The 18,643-nt window shown below is 37.8% G+C and overlaps 1 protein-coding gene across 3 annotated transcripts in view; it reads left to right on the forward strand.

The window, feature by feature from the left end:
• LOC130183408 (ephrin type-A receptor 7) overlaps nt 1–13,131 on the forward strand; it is a 150,569-nt gene extending 137,438 nt beyond the window's left edge. For all 3 annotated transcript variants that reach the window (XM_056398780.1, XM_056398781.1, XM_056398782.1), the window contains 8 exons: nt 935–1,120; nt 4,791–4,852; nt 5,424–5,540; nt 5,949–6,035; nt 6,469–6,621; nt 8,953–9,143; nt 9,242–9,406; nt 10,556–13,131. In XM_056398780.1, coding sequence (XP_056254755.1) covers nt 935–1,120; nt 4,791–4,852; nt 5,424–5,540; nt 5,949–6,035; nt 6,469–6,621; nt 8,953–9,143; nt 9,242–9,406; nt 10,556–10,670 — 1,076 coding nt within the window. In that variant the 3' untranslated portion in view covers nt 10,671–13,131. The remainder of the gene's footprint in view (nt 1–934; nt 1,121–4,790; nt 4,853–5,423; nt 5,541–5,948; nt 6,036–6,468; nt 6,622–8,952; nt 9,144–9,241; nt 9,407–10,555) is intronic.
• Nucleotides 13,132–18,643: the final 5,512 nt, after the last annotated feature.

Below are 18,643 nucleotides of genomic sequence, written 5' to 3' on the forward strand. Positions count from 1 at the left end.
TCTGGCCACAAAAGTGCAACATGCAAAATGGGTCAAGCTTCTGAAAAACTGGATCCTACATTTCCATCCTACATTTCCAAGCAGGGAGGTTTTGTTAGAACCTCCCGGCTTGGTAAATGCCCACATGTTTCAAACTCTACATCACAAGTTAATAACACAAGCTTTCTGTTCAGTTCGAGATAACACAGACGACATCATCAGGGTTATTTTTCAGACTTTTGAAAGTTTCCTTCATTGGTTTTTGCAGGTTGACTAGTACACCTCGTGTAAATTGCTCTTTATGTGCCCCTAATATAATTGGTAAGGAGTTTATGGCACAGTAGAAATTGTGAAACTTTATTTTACCAAAATTGCAATAAAGGCAAAAGCATTCTAAGCATTGCTACCATTCCCATTATCAGTATGAGCAAAGGCAGCAGACATAGCAGGAACTGTCCACAGTTGCAGCACTCTTGAGGGCAACTCAAGGTATTTTTGCACCTTCCCTCAACCTGCCTTGAGACAAACTGCAGCAGCAGTTCATTCGGTCTGGCAACTTACTAATCTTTGCCAAAATCGAGCTGGCTGTTACATTTATCCTGTCTCTGCTTGATGTTTCACTGTTTCACCTGCACCCTACCCCATCTTTGATCTCTCTTTGATCCCTTTGTATTTCATGTCTGTCTCTCTCTCTCAATGGTGTCTGTTCATTTGCGTCATCTCTTTCCCTCCCCGGTATGTTTGTATTTCACCATCTGATTCTGCTCCAACCGTTCTCTGTCTCTCTCCACATTCCCCTCCTCGGTCTAACCCTCTATTCATTTCTTCTCACTTTCTTTTGATCCTTGTGCAGATATTACTCCATATCAGCAGCCTGACCTCTTTTCTCTGTTCTCTCTGGTTCTTCCTCAATCAATAGGGACCTTGACCTCTGTTTCTTTATCTCCCCCTACAGGCGACTTTGGCGAGGTGTGTCGTGGCTGCCTGAAGCTGCCCAGTAAGAGAGAGCTGCCAGTGGCCATAAAGACGTTAAGGGCCGGCTGCTCCGACAAACAGCGTCGCTCCTTCCTCAGTGAAGCTGGCATCCTGGGACAGTTTGACCACTCCAATATCATCCGACTGGAGGGCGTCATCACCACCGGTGAGAAGGGATGGAGGGAGGGGAGACCAAGCAGAAAGCAGGGGGTGACAGGCAGTTTGGGAGGAAGGCGATACCCCTGGGAAAAGATTGGGAAAACAAAAGGAGAGCAGGTGAAGATGAAAGGAAGCACACAGGGGGAAAAATTCTGGATAGCCAAGGTTCAAAAGAGAAATGTGACAGTTTGATCACCTCCAGTCTCATAAAGGGGGGGGGGGTTCATCATCTCCATTACCAAAGGAATGAGGCCATGGGAAAGATAGAAAAAAAAAGATTTCAGTATCACAGCTGCACAAGGGGGTCATCACGTCTCGTGAAAGCATGGACAGAGATGGGAGGAAAACTGGAGTTAGAGGAAAGGTGATGGACAGGAAGGGAGGATTGTAAAGAGCACTGGGACACTCCGACCACTTTAATATCACACACGTGGAGGGGGTCAGTGCTCACAGTGAAGAAGCCAGGTTGAAGAGTAGAGAGCGGGGTGGCGGGGCGGATGCTGCACGCTAGCAGCAGCCAAGCTACATCAAGGCCCATTTTCCGCTGACAGATAGCAATTGAGGTCCTAGAGCGAAAACAGGATGGAAGGAGGGAGAGAGAGAGAGAGTGAGAGAGAAAAAAACTTGAAGGGAGGAGACTTAGAAAAGACACATGAGAGACAGAAAAGATGAGGTAGAGGTTAATGGGAATGGCAGGTGAAGGGAGAAGCTTTAAAGAGTTTGTGAAGTTTGTGTTACTGCCGCAGTGATGCTCAGTGTGGTGTTTGTGTGTGTGTGTGTGTGTTTGTGTGTGTCTGCGTGCGTGTGAGAGGGCACAGTGCCCGAACACACTCTGTGCTCAGTAGGATGGCAGCAGATGTGCAGGGTACAGTAATTGGTGCTAGAGACCCAGCGGGGCCCTGAGATCCACTCCAATCTCTCCCACCATCATGTACACACACACTGACACACACACACACACACATGGATGCTCCCTCTCACACACACACACGAAAGCGGTCCCATATGCTCACTTCTCTTTCACTATCATTGACACACACACCTGCTTGCTTGCCTCCTCACTTGGCATGAAATCACACATCCGTGCACACAAACAGTGCACACACACACACACACACACACATTGTTAGACTACAAATCAGCTGCTTTACATCACTTAACCCCCCCCCCCCGCCGCCACCTCCTCCTCACTCAGCTCCTTGCCATCCCTCCACCACACCTAGCCCACCTGCAAACAGCATCCACCTCCTCTTTCTAATCTCCCCATCTTTTAACTGTAATTCAAGCCACTTGGAAACATGGGTGTGTCCCATTAAGGTAGCAAAGCTTCCTCCTTTCCTTTCTATCAGTCATGACCAACCACATGATGCTCCACCTTCTTACTGGCAGTACCTGGATGACAGGAAATGGGATTATAGGAAATGCAATACGGTGATTTGTTACCTGCCAGGAATATGATTTCAGGAAGTATTTTCACCTCAGGGTAGAAACACAGAGAAAAGAGGCGAGGCCGCTAAATGAAGTTTTCTGCTGTGGCTGCTGTTTAAGTGCACAGTGATAAAGATAAGTGCAGGAGCTACATTTGATCAGATCAGTAAATATAGTAAATATCAAAGCACCAAATTGTATTTATTTACAATGTACTGTGGTACTAGGGTGGCTGTGGCTCTGGAGGTTGGTGGTTCAATTCCTGACTTCTCCAGTCTGCATTTTGGGCAATTGTGGGGATTTTGGGCAGGATACTGAACCCCAAATTGCCCCTGATGTATCATCAGTGTGTGTATGGTAGAAAAAGTGCTAAATATGTAGGAAAAAACATATGTATGTGTGAGAATGGGTGAATGTGTCTTAAATTTTTAGGTGTATTGAGTGTGTGCTATACAATTGCAGTTTATTTAAACATATATTATCACATTGTAAGGACATGAAAAACTGTCAAAAATTCAAAATTTTGTCATCAATGCGACAGAAAGTGGTGGTCTCATTGTACAGTCTTCATAGCTTACGGTTGCTTCAGAGAGTTTCATGTCAGAGGCAAAGTGCCCTTATATATCTGTCGAGGTACTGAAGGAGTGGAGGTGTTACAGCTGGAAGACTGCAACACAAAGTTGGACTAGCATAAGCTGCACTCTGATATTCATGAGAAACAGAGATATGTCCCTGCAGCACGGCTGTCGGCTCAGTCAGAAGGAAATAACCTAAGAACAGATCAGATTATTGAAAATAATGTATCAAGAATCAGTCGGAGTCAGCACAGACCTGCAGTGATCTGAGAGTTGAGTGGCTGGAATGTCAAATATACAGCCAAGGCTACTGTTACCTCCCCAACATAACACAACTACGGTGATCACCTCTCTCTTTCGTGGATTTACTACTACATTGAAATGACTGACACCTTTTGTTTAGAGAAGCCATCTGTCTGTTGGACTTCGTATGATTGGCTGCAGTAATGTTTGTCCCCAGTTTGTTTTTTCTACAAGTGTATGTGATCACTTTTCCTCGGAACAAGGAAATGTTTCCAGTTTTTATTAGTTCTTGTAGAGACCTGATTGAGTCTATAAAAGAGGTTGTTTTGCCACAGTTTGAAACAGCAGAGCAAAGTTCAAGGATTTGCTTTTCAATATGTATTCACACTGACTTACAAGTGTGTGTGTGTGAGTGTATAAATCTGTGTTTGTGTGAGGCAGCACTTAAACACTCAGTTTCTCCTCCCTTCCTCCCCATTTCTGTCAGGATTTCCAAACTTATATCTTCTAGAATAGAATTAAATTTTTAGCAGATGATCATGTGACACATAAGTTAGAGCTCCTTTAACTGGGGCCCTGTTTGTTATCTGTCATGCCGGCCCTGTGCAAGTCACAGAGTTAAACCAGTGATTCACCCTGCAGCTCACATGAATTACATGATGGCTGGTGGATTTTGGCAGTGTCTCTGTGCTGACTCACGGTGCTTCAGTGTTGTTGGTTACCATTTCAAATAGCTTTCTGAAAGCCCAGCGCGACTGGCAGACCATGGACTGTGAATATTACAACACAATTATAGTTTGTTTTTTTTTGTAACATGCCCGCATGAGATTTATTGTTAGACACCAAGTTGTTTACATGTCTATCAAGCTTTACCTGTATCAACCTCCCATATTCCACTCCTCCTTTCTCCTTGTTTCCTCTTCCCTCTAACTGCTGCAGTCTTATTATCCTCCTCTGTGCACTCCATAGCACTGCTGGATCCCTGCCATCTGTGCCTGGGCACATAGTGTGCATGTGCATGTGTGTGTCTGTGTACACGCGTACGCATACACGCACGCCTGTGCCTGTTGTGCATATGTGGAGTGTATATGACTGTGCATGCCTGGGCTCTGCTGGTTCATGTGTGTTGTCGTGCATGGATTGTGTGTGTGTGTGCGTGTGTGTGGGTCTGGGTCGTTAAACTTGCTGAGACAGCCAGGGTAGCACACAGGTTCTCCTGGCTTCACCACAGTTCACTGAGTGAAGAATGGCTTTGCACAATGTCTGCCCTGCTGCCAAGTGGACTACACTCACTGTGTTCTCTCCCTCCTGCTCCCCCCTCCGTCTGTGTCTCTGTCTCTATTACACTCACTTTATTTTTTTCCCCGATTCTCACATTTTCCCCCAGTTTCACTCGTTCACATACTCTACTGTCTTGCTCTCTTTCTCCAGGTAACACCATGATGATCGTGGTGGAGAGCATGTCTAATGGAGCCTTAGATTCTTTCCTTAGGGTAAGTTTTCTTTAATATGTTTGTGTATTTATCTTAAAATTATATGCAGATGTGTTTGCTTATTGTCTAATCAGAAAATAAAGCCCCATTATTATTATCTTCCGCTTTCACATACAAAGCATTTTGTTCTAATAATCCTGAATTCACGACTATTACGGTACAGTCCTAGAGCAGCAATACTTGTGCTTATTACAGTAATAAGGAAAATGTAACATAATTAACAGCACAAATGGAGTGTTTCAGCTCAAAGATGCTGTAAGCTTGTGTAAACTGTTATTGTGCCCCCTCTGCTACTGCGGCGTGGTATGAAATTATATGAATTAATGGGCTGTTTGTGTTTATTCTCCAAGTAAAGGGATTCAGCTCAGTGAGCACAACATTGTACTGTAGTAACAGATGTGTTAGCTTTTTTTTTTTTTTCTTTTCGCATCACTATATTCTGTAAACTCACCTCACTTTCTCTCCCTTTCCTTCATCCTTTCCTCTTCTTCCTTTTCCTCACCCCCTCCTTCTTTGTCTCCCCCCTTCCTGTGATTGTCCCTCCTCTCCTCGTGCCTCTGATAACTCCCAGAAACACGAGGGCCAGCTGAGTGTAATGCAGCTGATGGATATACTGACCGGAGTGGCATCAGGGATGAAGTACCTCACTGAAATGGGCTTCGTCCACAAACGGCTGGCTGCACACAAGGTGAGGTAGCAGGTGGGAGGAGGTGATAGGGGAGAAGGTGTAGGGAGGGTTGGTATATGTTTTCACAGGCGGACTACAGAATACAATTTGTCCTTGTCTGCAAACATCTTCAATCACTCAGCTGAAGGTTTTTATTTGAGGAGCGTGTGAAGCTGAAAATGATGAGACTATACTGTCGAAATCGGTTTGTCACCTCCAGGTTTCACTGGGTGGGTTTTTTTTTTTTTTTTAAGAGCCCTGTCTGTCAAATCCAGTGGTCACGTCATGGAGAACGAAGAACACGACCATTTGTTCCTGTAAACAATCAATTGTCCCTGGTGGGATAAGAGCTTCGCCCACCAGGGTGCTGAGCTCTCACGCGGAGATCCCCCCCCCCCAAACGTAACCGGTTTGTTTTCTCAATCTCAGGTGCTGGTGAACTCCAACCTGGGCTGCAAAGTGTCCGGCTTCAGACCTCTTCAGGAGGACAAGATAGAGGCTATCTACACCACACTGGTAAGAGAACATCATAATGAAGACCTGAGCGTGTGCTTCAGCTAGGATGCTAACTTCACTGGATATTTTACTCTCTAATTTCCTATTTAATGAACCTAAAAGTGGTAGAAAGCTTGTTGGTATGAAGTTCACACATGTATGGCTGATATTTTTAATGAGTCTTGGACCAAATGAGAGCGAACACGTGTCATGTCAGGTTCAGGTTGAAGTCATATAATTAAGCTTTCAAAAAAAAAAGAAAAATTCAGTGCCTTATTTCCCTGGATATTTTTGGGTTCCACTCAAGGTGAACTCACTCGTCTAAAGATTCTTTTGATCTATTGAAAATACGTTCAAAGCTTTTCAAAGAGAATATTAAAGCTTTATGTTTTGTGAACTCTCCACACCCTTTTATTTAACTCTGCATTTTACCTCTACCTCCTCTGTCCGCCAGCACGGAGGGAAGAGCGTGGTGCTGTGGACCGCTCCAGAGGCCATCCAGTACCACCGCTTCTCCTCTGCCTCAGATGTCTGGAGCTTTGGCATCGTCATGTGGGAGGTCATGTCCTATGGAGAGAGACCCTACTGGGATATGGGCAACCAGGATGTAAGTGGAGAGAGAGATTAATCCCTCCAGTTATTGCCTTTATTCTTCATATTCCTCCCTCCATTTTTTTATATTAATATCTGCACTTTACCAGCCTCCCTCTCTCTCTTCCACCTCCCTCTGATTCTCTTTATCAATGAACTCTGTATCCATGCCCAGCCTGGATCTTATTAAAAGAAAGCCAAGAAGCCACAGTACCTCTGAAAGCTTTTGCAGGGCCTAAGTCCCCCCTCTTTAAGTCTGCATCAGCTCCATGACCAATCCTGTTTTCTCGTAAGGACGCATTGACCCCCTTCCAGTGGCCTCCGCCTGTCCCCATCCTGCCGTCCTGCTCTTAAAAGTGTTGAAAATCCCTCTGGAAAATTTCAGCCTCTTTCAGGAAATGTAAAGCGCTTGCTATTTGAGGGTTGAAGAGATTGTTCAGTCGATTGGACCCTGCCGCTTGTCACTTGCAACCTATTATTTCCAAGTCAGTGTGGGTGGGTTCTCTGTTTTTCCTGTTGCCACTCCTACCACTTTGTCCTACAAAAAAAAAAAAAGAAACGTTTTTATTTAGCTTTTTGAAGGACGTCATGCCTCTAAAGTGCAGATTTAAGCATGATGCAAAAAAGAGATGAGAGCGGATTGACTATTTTCTCTTTTTATTGAAGCCAACAACACACCGGGAATGAAATATTAGCAAATCTAGTGATCATTTTAAGGTTAACGATCACTCATCAAGTCCGAGAGCTTCAGCATGCTGATGCCCTCTCCAATGAATGTCATCAGAAAATAATGTGCACACTTTATGCAGGCAGGTGCATAGTTAAAAAGCAACAGATTATTAGCATGCTCCATTTTTGAATGTCCTAAAATTAATATGCATGAGTTATTCAGCAGGCACGAGAATAGGAGGCTTTTCAAATTCCTTTTTTTTTTTTTCTCCAGTGCCCTTTCACAAAGCTGAAGAAAGTTTCCCCTCAGCCTTGTTCATGTTATCAAACTTTCCAATTGAAGGGGCAAAGGTCAAGCTTGTAGAGCGCTGGGGATATTAATCCACTTTAAATTGATACATTATATCATAACGGAATTGTTGCTCGGCCTGTCCACCTGTGATCCATAGTGCCCTTTACCTACCAGCTTTGATTAAATGGAAAATGTCAAATGCTGAAAAGCATTTTATGAATGCTCTTTAGTGAGATAGGAGCTTAAGGGGCTGAGAGGATGGTGGAGTGGGGCACTGGGTGAGTGGGCAGGCAGAGAGAAGGGAATGTGTTTTAGGAAATAATGCCGCTGATGGACATCGTTTTTTTTTTGTGATTAGGCTTCAACTTTATTTCCTCCTTTCAGGAGATTGTATTACTTAGAGTGATTCAGGAGGAGGGCGTATTGCATGTCCCCGGATATATATATATATATATTTATATATATATTGAGAGGAAATCTCTTGTTAGGAGGAACAACATTAGTTTGATGGAGGGACACAGATGGAAGTCTCGGGGGGGGGGGGGGGCTTTCAAGCTCTGATATTTGGAGACCATGAGGTTTCACAGGAGTAGATTAATCGTTTCCTAAGTATTTAGTGACTTATCTCTCTAGAGGGCCGGGTAACAGGAGCAAATCAGAAAATACTGGCTTTTTACTTTGCTAATTTGCTGATTTCACTTCACTAATTTCTCTTCAATTTCAGACCTGTCAGGACTCTTGTTTTTAATTCACAATGTATTGTATTATAGAAAAGTAAATAGTTATAACAGTTTTTTGCTGTCAGGACCCAACTACTGTGATACCCAATCAAATAACCTGTGAAGTGACCTTTCAACCCACAGACAGTGACTTATATTGCTCTTTGTTCTCTCTCTGATAATAGTTGGCTATTTGCTGTGCGGTTTAATTTTTGTAAATTTAGTCAAGACGTTGCTACAGATTTGTATTCAGTTCATATTGTTGAAGTTAGCAACATCTCATCAGGTGATGCCTTAAAATAAGTTAAATTACAAAAAGCAGAACGATGCACTGGGACATTGTAGGTGGAGTAATTAGTGACAGGAGAAAATGAAAGCCCAGCACTTTCATACTCTTATTTATCCAAGTAGGACCTGTACTGTCCACATGATTCTATTCTTGGAAACTAAGCAACTAAAGGGGAAAAAAAAGGTTTTAAGTACCTTACTCAACTTTTAAAAGTAGGACACAACTTTGCTTCATATTTCTTCACTCCCCCCCACCCTGCCCTTTCAGTCACAAACATACACATGGGGAATTCATCCAGTTATAGTATAAGCACTGGAAAATCACAATACTCATTCTAAAATGTCTAAACTGATATTGATTTCCTGTTTGTGCATGTAGGTGATAAAGGCCATTGAGGATGGCTTCAGGCTGCCGGCGCCGGTTAACTGCCCTCCACATCTCCATCAGTTGATGCTGGACTGTTGGCAGAAGGAGAGGACAGAGAGGCCCAGCTTCAGCCAGATCCACTCAGCCCTCAGCAAAAGCATTCGCTCCCCTGATGGTATCGGTTCCTCCACACTGGCACGCAGGTATGGTCTACAGGCCCAGTGAATGGATGACTGTAAACATTCACTTCTATAAATTTCCAAACTCTGTACAATTACCCCTATTTCTTCTCTTCCTTTAGGACCCTGAGTTCATCCATTACACTAGCAGAAAGGCCTCTCCCCTCCTTCCCATCCTTTAACTCAGTAGGAGAGTGGCTGGACGCAGTGGACATGGGCCGATACAAGGACAACTTCACTGCTGCAGGGTACTGCTACTTGGAGTCTGTGGCACGAATGACTGTACAGTAAGTAGTTTTATACAACATTATCTCCGTGACCTTTCATTTCCCGTTTTCAAGAGGGCAGCCAAGTGAGCAAATGAGACTAGATAACTGAAGTGAGACACTAACTGCATGAATAAATAAAGCACTTAGTGGATAATCTCCACTCTTTTTCTTGATATTGGCTTTTTTTTTTAACCGCTGATTATTAGAGCTAACCTTTGCACATCTAGAAATGTCCTGATAAATAAATAATAAAGTAGAGCTGAATGTTTAATTAGTCGATATAGTTATATATCGTTGTTTTTTTTAAAGCAAAAACTCCAAATAGTCTCTTACCCCACCTTCTACATTGCTATTTTTTTCTTACATGATAAACTATTTTTTGCTTTTAGAGTAACTGGGGAAAAAACAAGCAATTTTACAACATCAACTTGGGCTTTTGGAAATTAAACTGAGCTTTTTTTTTTTTTTTACAAATGATTTATTGAGGAAATAAAACTTTAGTAGATTAATTGATAATGAAAATGATTTGTTGCAGCCCTAAAATAAGGTAAACTATATTTTTAAGAACATGTATGAGGTGTTTTAGAAGCTACTTGTTTCAGTTCAGACATTTTTATTTTTTATTGTTTTTAACATGTGCTCCTGTGGTCCTCCTCCACCTTCGCTGCAGTGATGTCGAAGTGTACTCAGGGGTGTGTTGGTACACAGTGACATCACTGTGGTTAAGTGGGTGCAAACAGAGCACACTTCTGGCCAAACCCACCGGCAACCAGTGTGGTCAGAGGTGTGACAGACCTGAAACTCTTTAACCAGAGAGGACCGTGGAACACTGCTTAAAGAAATTGCCAAACAAACCTTTAAAGGGCCTGTAAATCTATTTTTCCAATCAGTTTCAGTGGGCGGGACTCAGATGTAAAAGTGTAATAACAGTTGTTGGCTTGTCTGATAATGCTACCAATCCACTTTCAATCAAATTTTATCAAGGTAATACTACACAGTGATGGAGCAGATGAGCTAAGTTTCTGAGTGATAAACTGTTAATTAATGAACCTGTAAATCTGAGCATAAAATAATTAGAAGTCACTGACTCGAGCCAGTGATGTAGAGTTCAATAAATTTCACATTCCTTCTACTAATCTTGGTAAATCTTGATCTCTGTGCCCACAGAGACGTACTGAGCCTTGGCATCACTTCCCTAGAGCACCAGAAGCTGATACTGGCTGCCATCCAGACCCTCAGAGCCCAGGTCATCCAAATGCACGGCCGCGGTGTGCAGGTCTAACAGACAGTCGACGCACACGCCGAGTCTCACGCTGCTGCAGACAGATGATTGGGTGGAGAAGAGGAGGGGCGGAGAGAGAGTGAGAGAGAGAGAGCTCTTCCAGACTTAAGGAAAGATGAGCAGATCTTTCAGCAAACCGCACTCCTCTATTTACTCCTCCTTTCCACAGTTCCTCATGCCTTCCTTGATCCCTTCCTTCCTTTTTTCTATGAATTCCGCTCAGAGAGGAGCAAGTGTTCCTGTTGTGATTGGGGGGGGACAGCAGAGGAGTGATGTCATTTGACTATTTTTGTGTGTGACCTCTATCTGCACTTTGACCCTTCAGTAACTGTGTCAGCTCCATCTCACTGGTTCTGGATCAGTGTGTTAAGTCAAATGAAATATTGTCTCTAGCAGGACGGGCTCTGTCTGAGGCTGCGGGAGATATACTGTGCAGCAAACACACACACAGTTATGGACTAGTGCTCAAAGAAACATTTATGTTTTGGGTGGAATTTCCCTTCACCACAACATCCATTCACTAAAAACAATGTACTGTAAGAGGCAGGAACTATTTTACTTGGCCTTGGATCAAATAACTCTCTCCTCAGAACTGGCACAGCTGATTTCACATCAAACTGGAGCTTATTTACTACGAGGACACAATCATATCATTGTACATCAGAGCTGATCTCATGTCAGGTGGTTAAAGGAATATTTCTGAAGGTTAAACATGGCTGAAATGTAACCTAAAGTTTCAGAGCAGGAGCTTGAGAAGACTGTGCTGTCACATGTTAAACAGTAAGTGTAGAAGAGCTGGATGAATGGACGGGTCTAGCATACTGTATAGCCCTATATACAGTATATAAAGTGTGAGCGACGGTAAGTTGTGGGTGATGATGGACTGTACTTTCAGAAACATCATCCTTTTTGTTTTTCTTTGAGGCTACTGATGGTGAAACAAACGCAGCAGGATACAAAGGGTTGAACACGTGTTTGATTGTTGACTCATTTGTCATACGTCGCTGTCTGTTTTGCTACTTTCTTTACTCCCTCTATCTTTCTCGACTCCTCCGTGCTCTCCACTTTTTTTCTTTGCGCATTTAAAAGCATCTAGTTCCCCTCCACTAGCCTGCTGGGTGTCATCTCGGTAACATAATCCTCCTCTCCAAAGGCTCTCTCACTACCATGTTTAATACTCTGTATAGGACTCAGGCCAACTCTGGAAGATGGCCTGATTCACTTATTTATCCATATTTATTTATGTTTACAGACTGTAACACAAACCTCTCCAGAAAAGGGGGTTAGGAGGGTTTATTTAACTTATAGTATTTAAAAAAAGAAAAAAAAAAAGTGTTGAGCAAAGCAGTTGTGTTCTTGTTTTGTTTCTGTTTGATTTGTTGATTTTGTTCTATGACTGTGAGTTTATTCCTGAACAGATTATAGTTGTTTTGACAGGAAGTGAGAGGAACACTGGAGGATTTTTACTGTCAGCACACAGTATCTGTGTATTCTTGAACACTGGGTTTGCTACAGTTCATTTTAGGTCCATTATCATTGGATTTGCTGTATACATTACAGTGTGTGTGTGTTGCAGTATGGGTACAGTAAAACAATGTCATAAAAAAAAAATTAAAAAATGTTTGTTTTTCTTTGTTGCTGTGGGATTCTCATGTTTCATTTTATGTTGCTGTTAATATCACGCTCTGCCATACTACGTGGTTGCACTCTTTTCCAGTTAAACTCCCAGAATCCTCTCTGTACAGTGATCTGCTCCATCACCTTTTCTGTCCTATTTTAACACAGGAGATTTGAAGGAAGGAAGTTTATCTGGGCATTATTTCATTCTCATACAGCTTCACAATAGAGGGTACATACATTTTTGACCAGAATATTGTAACAGGTTTGTATTTGGTACGTGTTTTTTTTATTTATTTTTTTTGTTCTTTCTCCTTGTACTCTCCTTCTCTCTCTGTAACTGTTTTGTCAAATTAAATAAAGTCATATGTCCTTATAGATGTTATCACGCACATGTTAACATATCTGAGAAAACACTCTGATGGTCCTTAACACACACACAAAGACAGAGACACACACGCAGTCACAAACAAACAACAAACTGGACCTCGCCACCACGATGAATGAAATTCAAATTGTTCCCCCCTCTATCCCCACCTCTCTGTTACTGTGATCATTATGATATGTTTAATACTGTAAATATGTATTTGAAAATGCTAAATCTATTTTTATAATTTGTTTGAAGAACAATGTGTTGAATATAATATCTGCTCACTGTGTAAGGGTTTCATTTGTTTGAATTTAGGGCCATAGCTGAGAAACAGTGGTGTTTGGAATATAAAACTGAAAAAAAAAGTTTCTTTTTTTTTTTGTTAGTTTTTGATGATTTTTACCTGTTAGAAGAAAATCTGATGGCTGTTGCAATATTGAAATGTGTTATTAAAAAATCTCCAATATAAGCAAATGTTTTCTGTCCTTGTCGTTTATTTCTGAATTGACAATGAAAATTATGCAGCTTAAAGATAAAAACTGAATTTTGATCAGAAATGTGGGGCATTTGCCTAAACTAACTAAAGCTTTACTATGACTTACTATAGTGTTATATTTTTATGCTTATGACTTACTTTACTGACATTTTTATGCCTTCCTATATTAAGACTTTTTATACCTTACTATGACTTTTCATATCTTATGATACAGAATTTTTATGCCTGTGACTTTTTTTTTTTTCCTTACTATATTATGAGTTTTTATGCCTTACTATAGGATGACATTTTATGCCTTACTATACTATGACATTTTATGCCACACGATAATATGAAATTTTATGCCTTACTTGCTATGACTTTTTATGCTTTACTTTACAATGACATTTTATGCCTTATTATAGGATGACATTTTTGCCTCATGATAATATGACATTTTGTACCTTACTATACTATGAATTTTTATACCTTACTATAGTATGACATTTTATGCCTTACGATAATATGACATTTTATGCCTTACTATAGGATGACATTTTATGCCTTACAATAATATGACATTTTATGCCTTACTATACTATGACATTTTATACCTTACGATAATATGACATTTTATGCCTTACGATAATGACATTTTATGCCACACGATAATATGACATTTTATGCCTTACTATACTATGACTTTTTATGCCTTACTATACTATGACTTTTTATGCCTTACTATACTATGACTTTTTATGCCTTACTATACTATGACTTTTTATGCCTTATGATAATATGACATTTTATGCCTTACTATACTATGACTTTTTATGCCTTACGATAATATGAAATTTTATGCCTTACTTGCTATGACTTTTTATGCTTTACTTTACAATGACATTTTATGCCTTATTATAGGATGACATTTTTGCCTCATGATAATATGACATTTTGTACCTTACTATACTATGAGTTTTTATACCTTAACATTTTATGCATTATGATAATATGACATTTTATGCCTTACTATACTATGACTTTATATAGTTTACTTTACTATGACATTTTATGCCTTACTATACTATGACATTTTATGCCTTACTATGACATTTTATGCCTTACGATAATATGACATTTTATGCCTTACTATAGGATGACATTTTATGCCTTACTATACTATGACTTTTTATGCCTTATAATAATATGACATTTTATACCTTACTATACTATGACTTTTTATGCCACACGATAATATGAAATTTTATGCCTTACTTGCTATGACTTTTTATGCTTTACTTTACCATGACATTTTATGCCTTATTATAGGATGACATTTTTGCCTCATGATAATGACATTTTGTACCTTACTATACTATGAGTTTTTATACCTCAACATTTTATGCCTTACGATAATATGACATTTTATGCCTTACTATACTATGACATTTTAAGCCTTATAATAATATGACATTTTATGCCTTACGATAATATGACTTTTTATGCCTTACTTGCTATGACTTTTTATGCTTTACTTTACCATGACATTTTATGCCTTACTATAGGATGACATTTTTACCTCATGATAATATGACATTTTATACCTTACTATACTATGAATTTTTATACCTTACTATAGTATGACTTTTTATGCCTTACTATACTATGACTTTTTAAGCCTTATGATAATATGACATTTTATACCTTACTATACTAGGACTTTTTATGCCTTACGATAATATGACATTTTATGCCTTGTTATAGGATGACATTTTATGCCTTACTATACTATGACTTTTTATGCCTTACTATACTATGACTTTTTATGCCTTACTATACTATGACTTTTTATAGTTTACTTTACTATGACATTTTATGCCTTACTATACTATGACATTTTATGCCTTACTATAATATGACATTTTATGCCTTATGATAATATGACTTTTTATGCCTTACTATACTATGACTTTTTATGCCTTACTATAATATGACTTTTTAAGCCTTATGATAATATGACATTTTATACCTTACTATACTATGACTTTTTATACCTGACTATACTATGACTTTTTATGCCTTATGATAATATGACATTTTATGCCTCAAGATAATATGACTATTTATGCTTAACTTTACTGACATTTTATGCCTTACTATTATATGACATTTTATGCCTTACAATAATATGACATTTTATGCCTTACTATACTATGACATTTTATGCCTTACGATAATATGACTTTTTATGCCTTACTTGCTATGACTTTTTATGCTTTACTTTACCATGACATTTTATGCCTTACTATAGGATGACATTTTTACCTCATGATAATATGACATTTTATACCTTACTATACTATGAATTTTTATACCTTACTATAGTATGACTTTTTATGCCTTACTGTACTATGACTTTTTAAGCCTTATGATAATATGACATTTTATACCTTACTATACTAGGACTTTTTATGCCTTACGATAATATGACATTTTATGCCTTGTTATAGGATGACATTTTATGCCTTACTATACTATGACTTTTTATGCCTTACTATACTATGACTTTTTATGCCTTACTATACTATGACTTTTTATAGTTTACTTTACTATGACATTTTATGCCTTACTATACTATGACATTTTATGCCTTACTATATTATGACATTTTATGCCTTACGATAATATGACATTTTATGCCTTACTATAGGATGACATTTTATGCCTTACTATACTATGACTTTTTATGCCTTATAATAATATGACATTTTATACCTTACTATACTATGACTTTTTATGCCTTACTATAGTATGACATTTTATACCTTACTATACTATGACTTTTTATGTCTGACTATACTATGACTTTTTATGCCTTATAATAATATGACATTTTATACCTTACTATACTATGACTTTTTATGCCTTACTATACTATGACTTTTTATGCTTTACTTTACCATGACATTTTATGCCTTATTATAGGATGACATTTTTGCCTCATGATAATATGACATTTTGTACCTTACTATACTATGAGTTTTTATACCTTAACATTTTATGCCTTACGATAATATGACATTTTATGCCTTACTATACTATGACATTTTAAGCCTTATAATAATATGACATTTTATGCCTTACGATAATATGACATTTTATGCCTTACTATAGGATGACATTTTATACGTTACTATACTATGACTTTTTATGCCTTACGATAATGACATTTTATGCCTTACTATACTATGACTTTTTATAGTTTACTTTACTATGACATTTTATGCCTTACTATACTATGACATTTTATGCCTTACTATAATATGACATTTTATGCCTTATGATAATATGACTTTTTATGCCTTACTATAATATGACTTTTTAAGCCTTATGATAATATGACATTTTATACCTTACTATACTATGACTTTTTATACCTGACTATACTATGACTTTTTATGCCTTATGATAATATGACATATTATGCCTTACGATAATATGACATTTTATGCCTCAAGATAATATGACTATTTATGCTTAACTTTACTGACATTTTATGCCTTACTATAATATGACATTTTATGCCTTACTATAATATGACATTTTATGCCTTACGATAATATGACATTTTATGCCTTACTATAGGATGACATTTTATGCCTTACTATACTATGACTTTTTATGCCTTACTTGCTATGACTTTTTATGCTTTACTTTACAATGACATTTTATGCCTTACTATAGGATGACATTTTTACCTCATGATAATATGACATTTTATACCTTACTATACTATGAATTTTTATACCTTACTATAGTATGACATTTTATGCCTTACTATACTATGACATTTTATGCCTTACGATAATATGACATTTTATGCCTTACTATAGGATGACATTTTATGCCTTACAATAATATGACATTTTATGCCTTACTATACTATGACATTTTATACCTTACGATAATATGACATTTTATGCCTTACGATAATGACATTTTATGCCACACGATAATGACATTTTATGCCTTACTATACTATGACTTTTTATGCCCTACTATACTATGACTTTTTATGCCTTACTATACTATGACTTTTTATGCCTTACTATACTATGACTTTTTAAGCCTTATGATAATATTACATTTTATACCTTACTATACTATGACTTTTTATGCCTTACTATACTATGACTTTTTATGCCTTACTATACTATGACTTTTTATGCTTTACTTTACCATGACATTTTATGCCTTACTTTAGGATGACATTTTTGCCTCATGATAATATGACATTTTATACCTTACTATACTATGACTTTTTATGCCTTGCTATACTATGACTTTTTATGCCTTACGAAAATGACTTTTTATGCCTTACTATAGTATGACTTTTTATGCTTTACTTTACTATGACATTTTATGCCTTACTATAGGATGACATTTTTGCCTCATGATAATATGACATTTTGTACCTTACTATACTATAACTTTTTAAGCCTTACTATACTATGACTTTTTATGCCTTACTATACTATGACTTTTTAAGCCTTATGATAATATGACATTTTATACCTTACTATACTAGGACTTTTTATGCCTTACGATAATATGACATTTTATGCCTTGTTATAGGATGACATTTTATGCCTTACAATAATATGACATTTTATGCCTTACTATACTATGACATTTTATACCTTACGATAATATGACTTTTTATGCCTTACAATAATGACATTTTATGCCTTACTATACTATGACTTTTTATGCTTTACTTTACCATGACATTTTATGCCTTACTATAGGATGACATTTTTGCCTCATGATAATATGACATTTTATACCTTACTATACTATAACTTTTTATGCCTTACTATACTATGACTTTTTATGCCTTACTATACTATGACTTTTTAAGCCTTATGATAATATGACATTTTATACCTTACTATACTATGACTTTTTATGCCTTACTATACTATGACTTTTTATGCCTTACTATACTATGACTTTTTATGCTTTACTTTACCATGACATTTTATGCCTTACTATAGGATGACATTTTTGCCTCATGATAATATGACATTTTATACCTTACTATACTATAACTTTTTATGCCTTACTATACTATGACTTTTTATGCCTTACTATAGGATGACATTTTTGCCTCATGATAATATGACATTTTATACCTTACTATACTATGACTTTTTATGCCTTACTATACTATGACTTTTTATGCCTTACTATACTATGACTTTTTATGCCTTACTATACTATGACTTTTTAAGCCTTATGATAATATGACATTTTATACCTTACTATACTAGGACTTTTTATGCCTTACGATAATATGACATTTTATGCCTTGTTATAGGATGACATTTTATGCCTTACTATACTATGACTTTTTATGCCTTACTATACGATGACTTTTTATGCCTTACTATACTATGACTTTTTAAGCCTTATGATAATATGACATTTTATACCTTACTATACTATGAC

Source organism: Seriola aureovittata, chromosome 16, assembly GCF_021018895.1.
Source record: "Seriola aureovittata isolate HTS-2021-v1 ecotype China chromosome 16, ASM2101889v1, whole genome shotgun sequence".
NCBI classification, from domain to species: Eukaryota; Metazoa; Chordata; class Actinopteri; order Carangiformes; family Carangidae; genus Seriola; species Seriola aureovittata.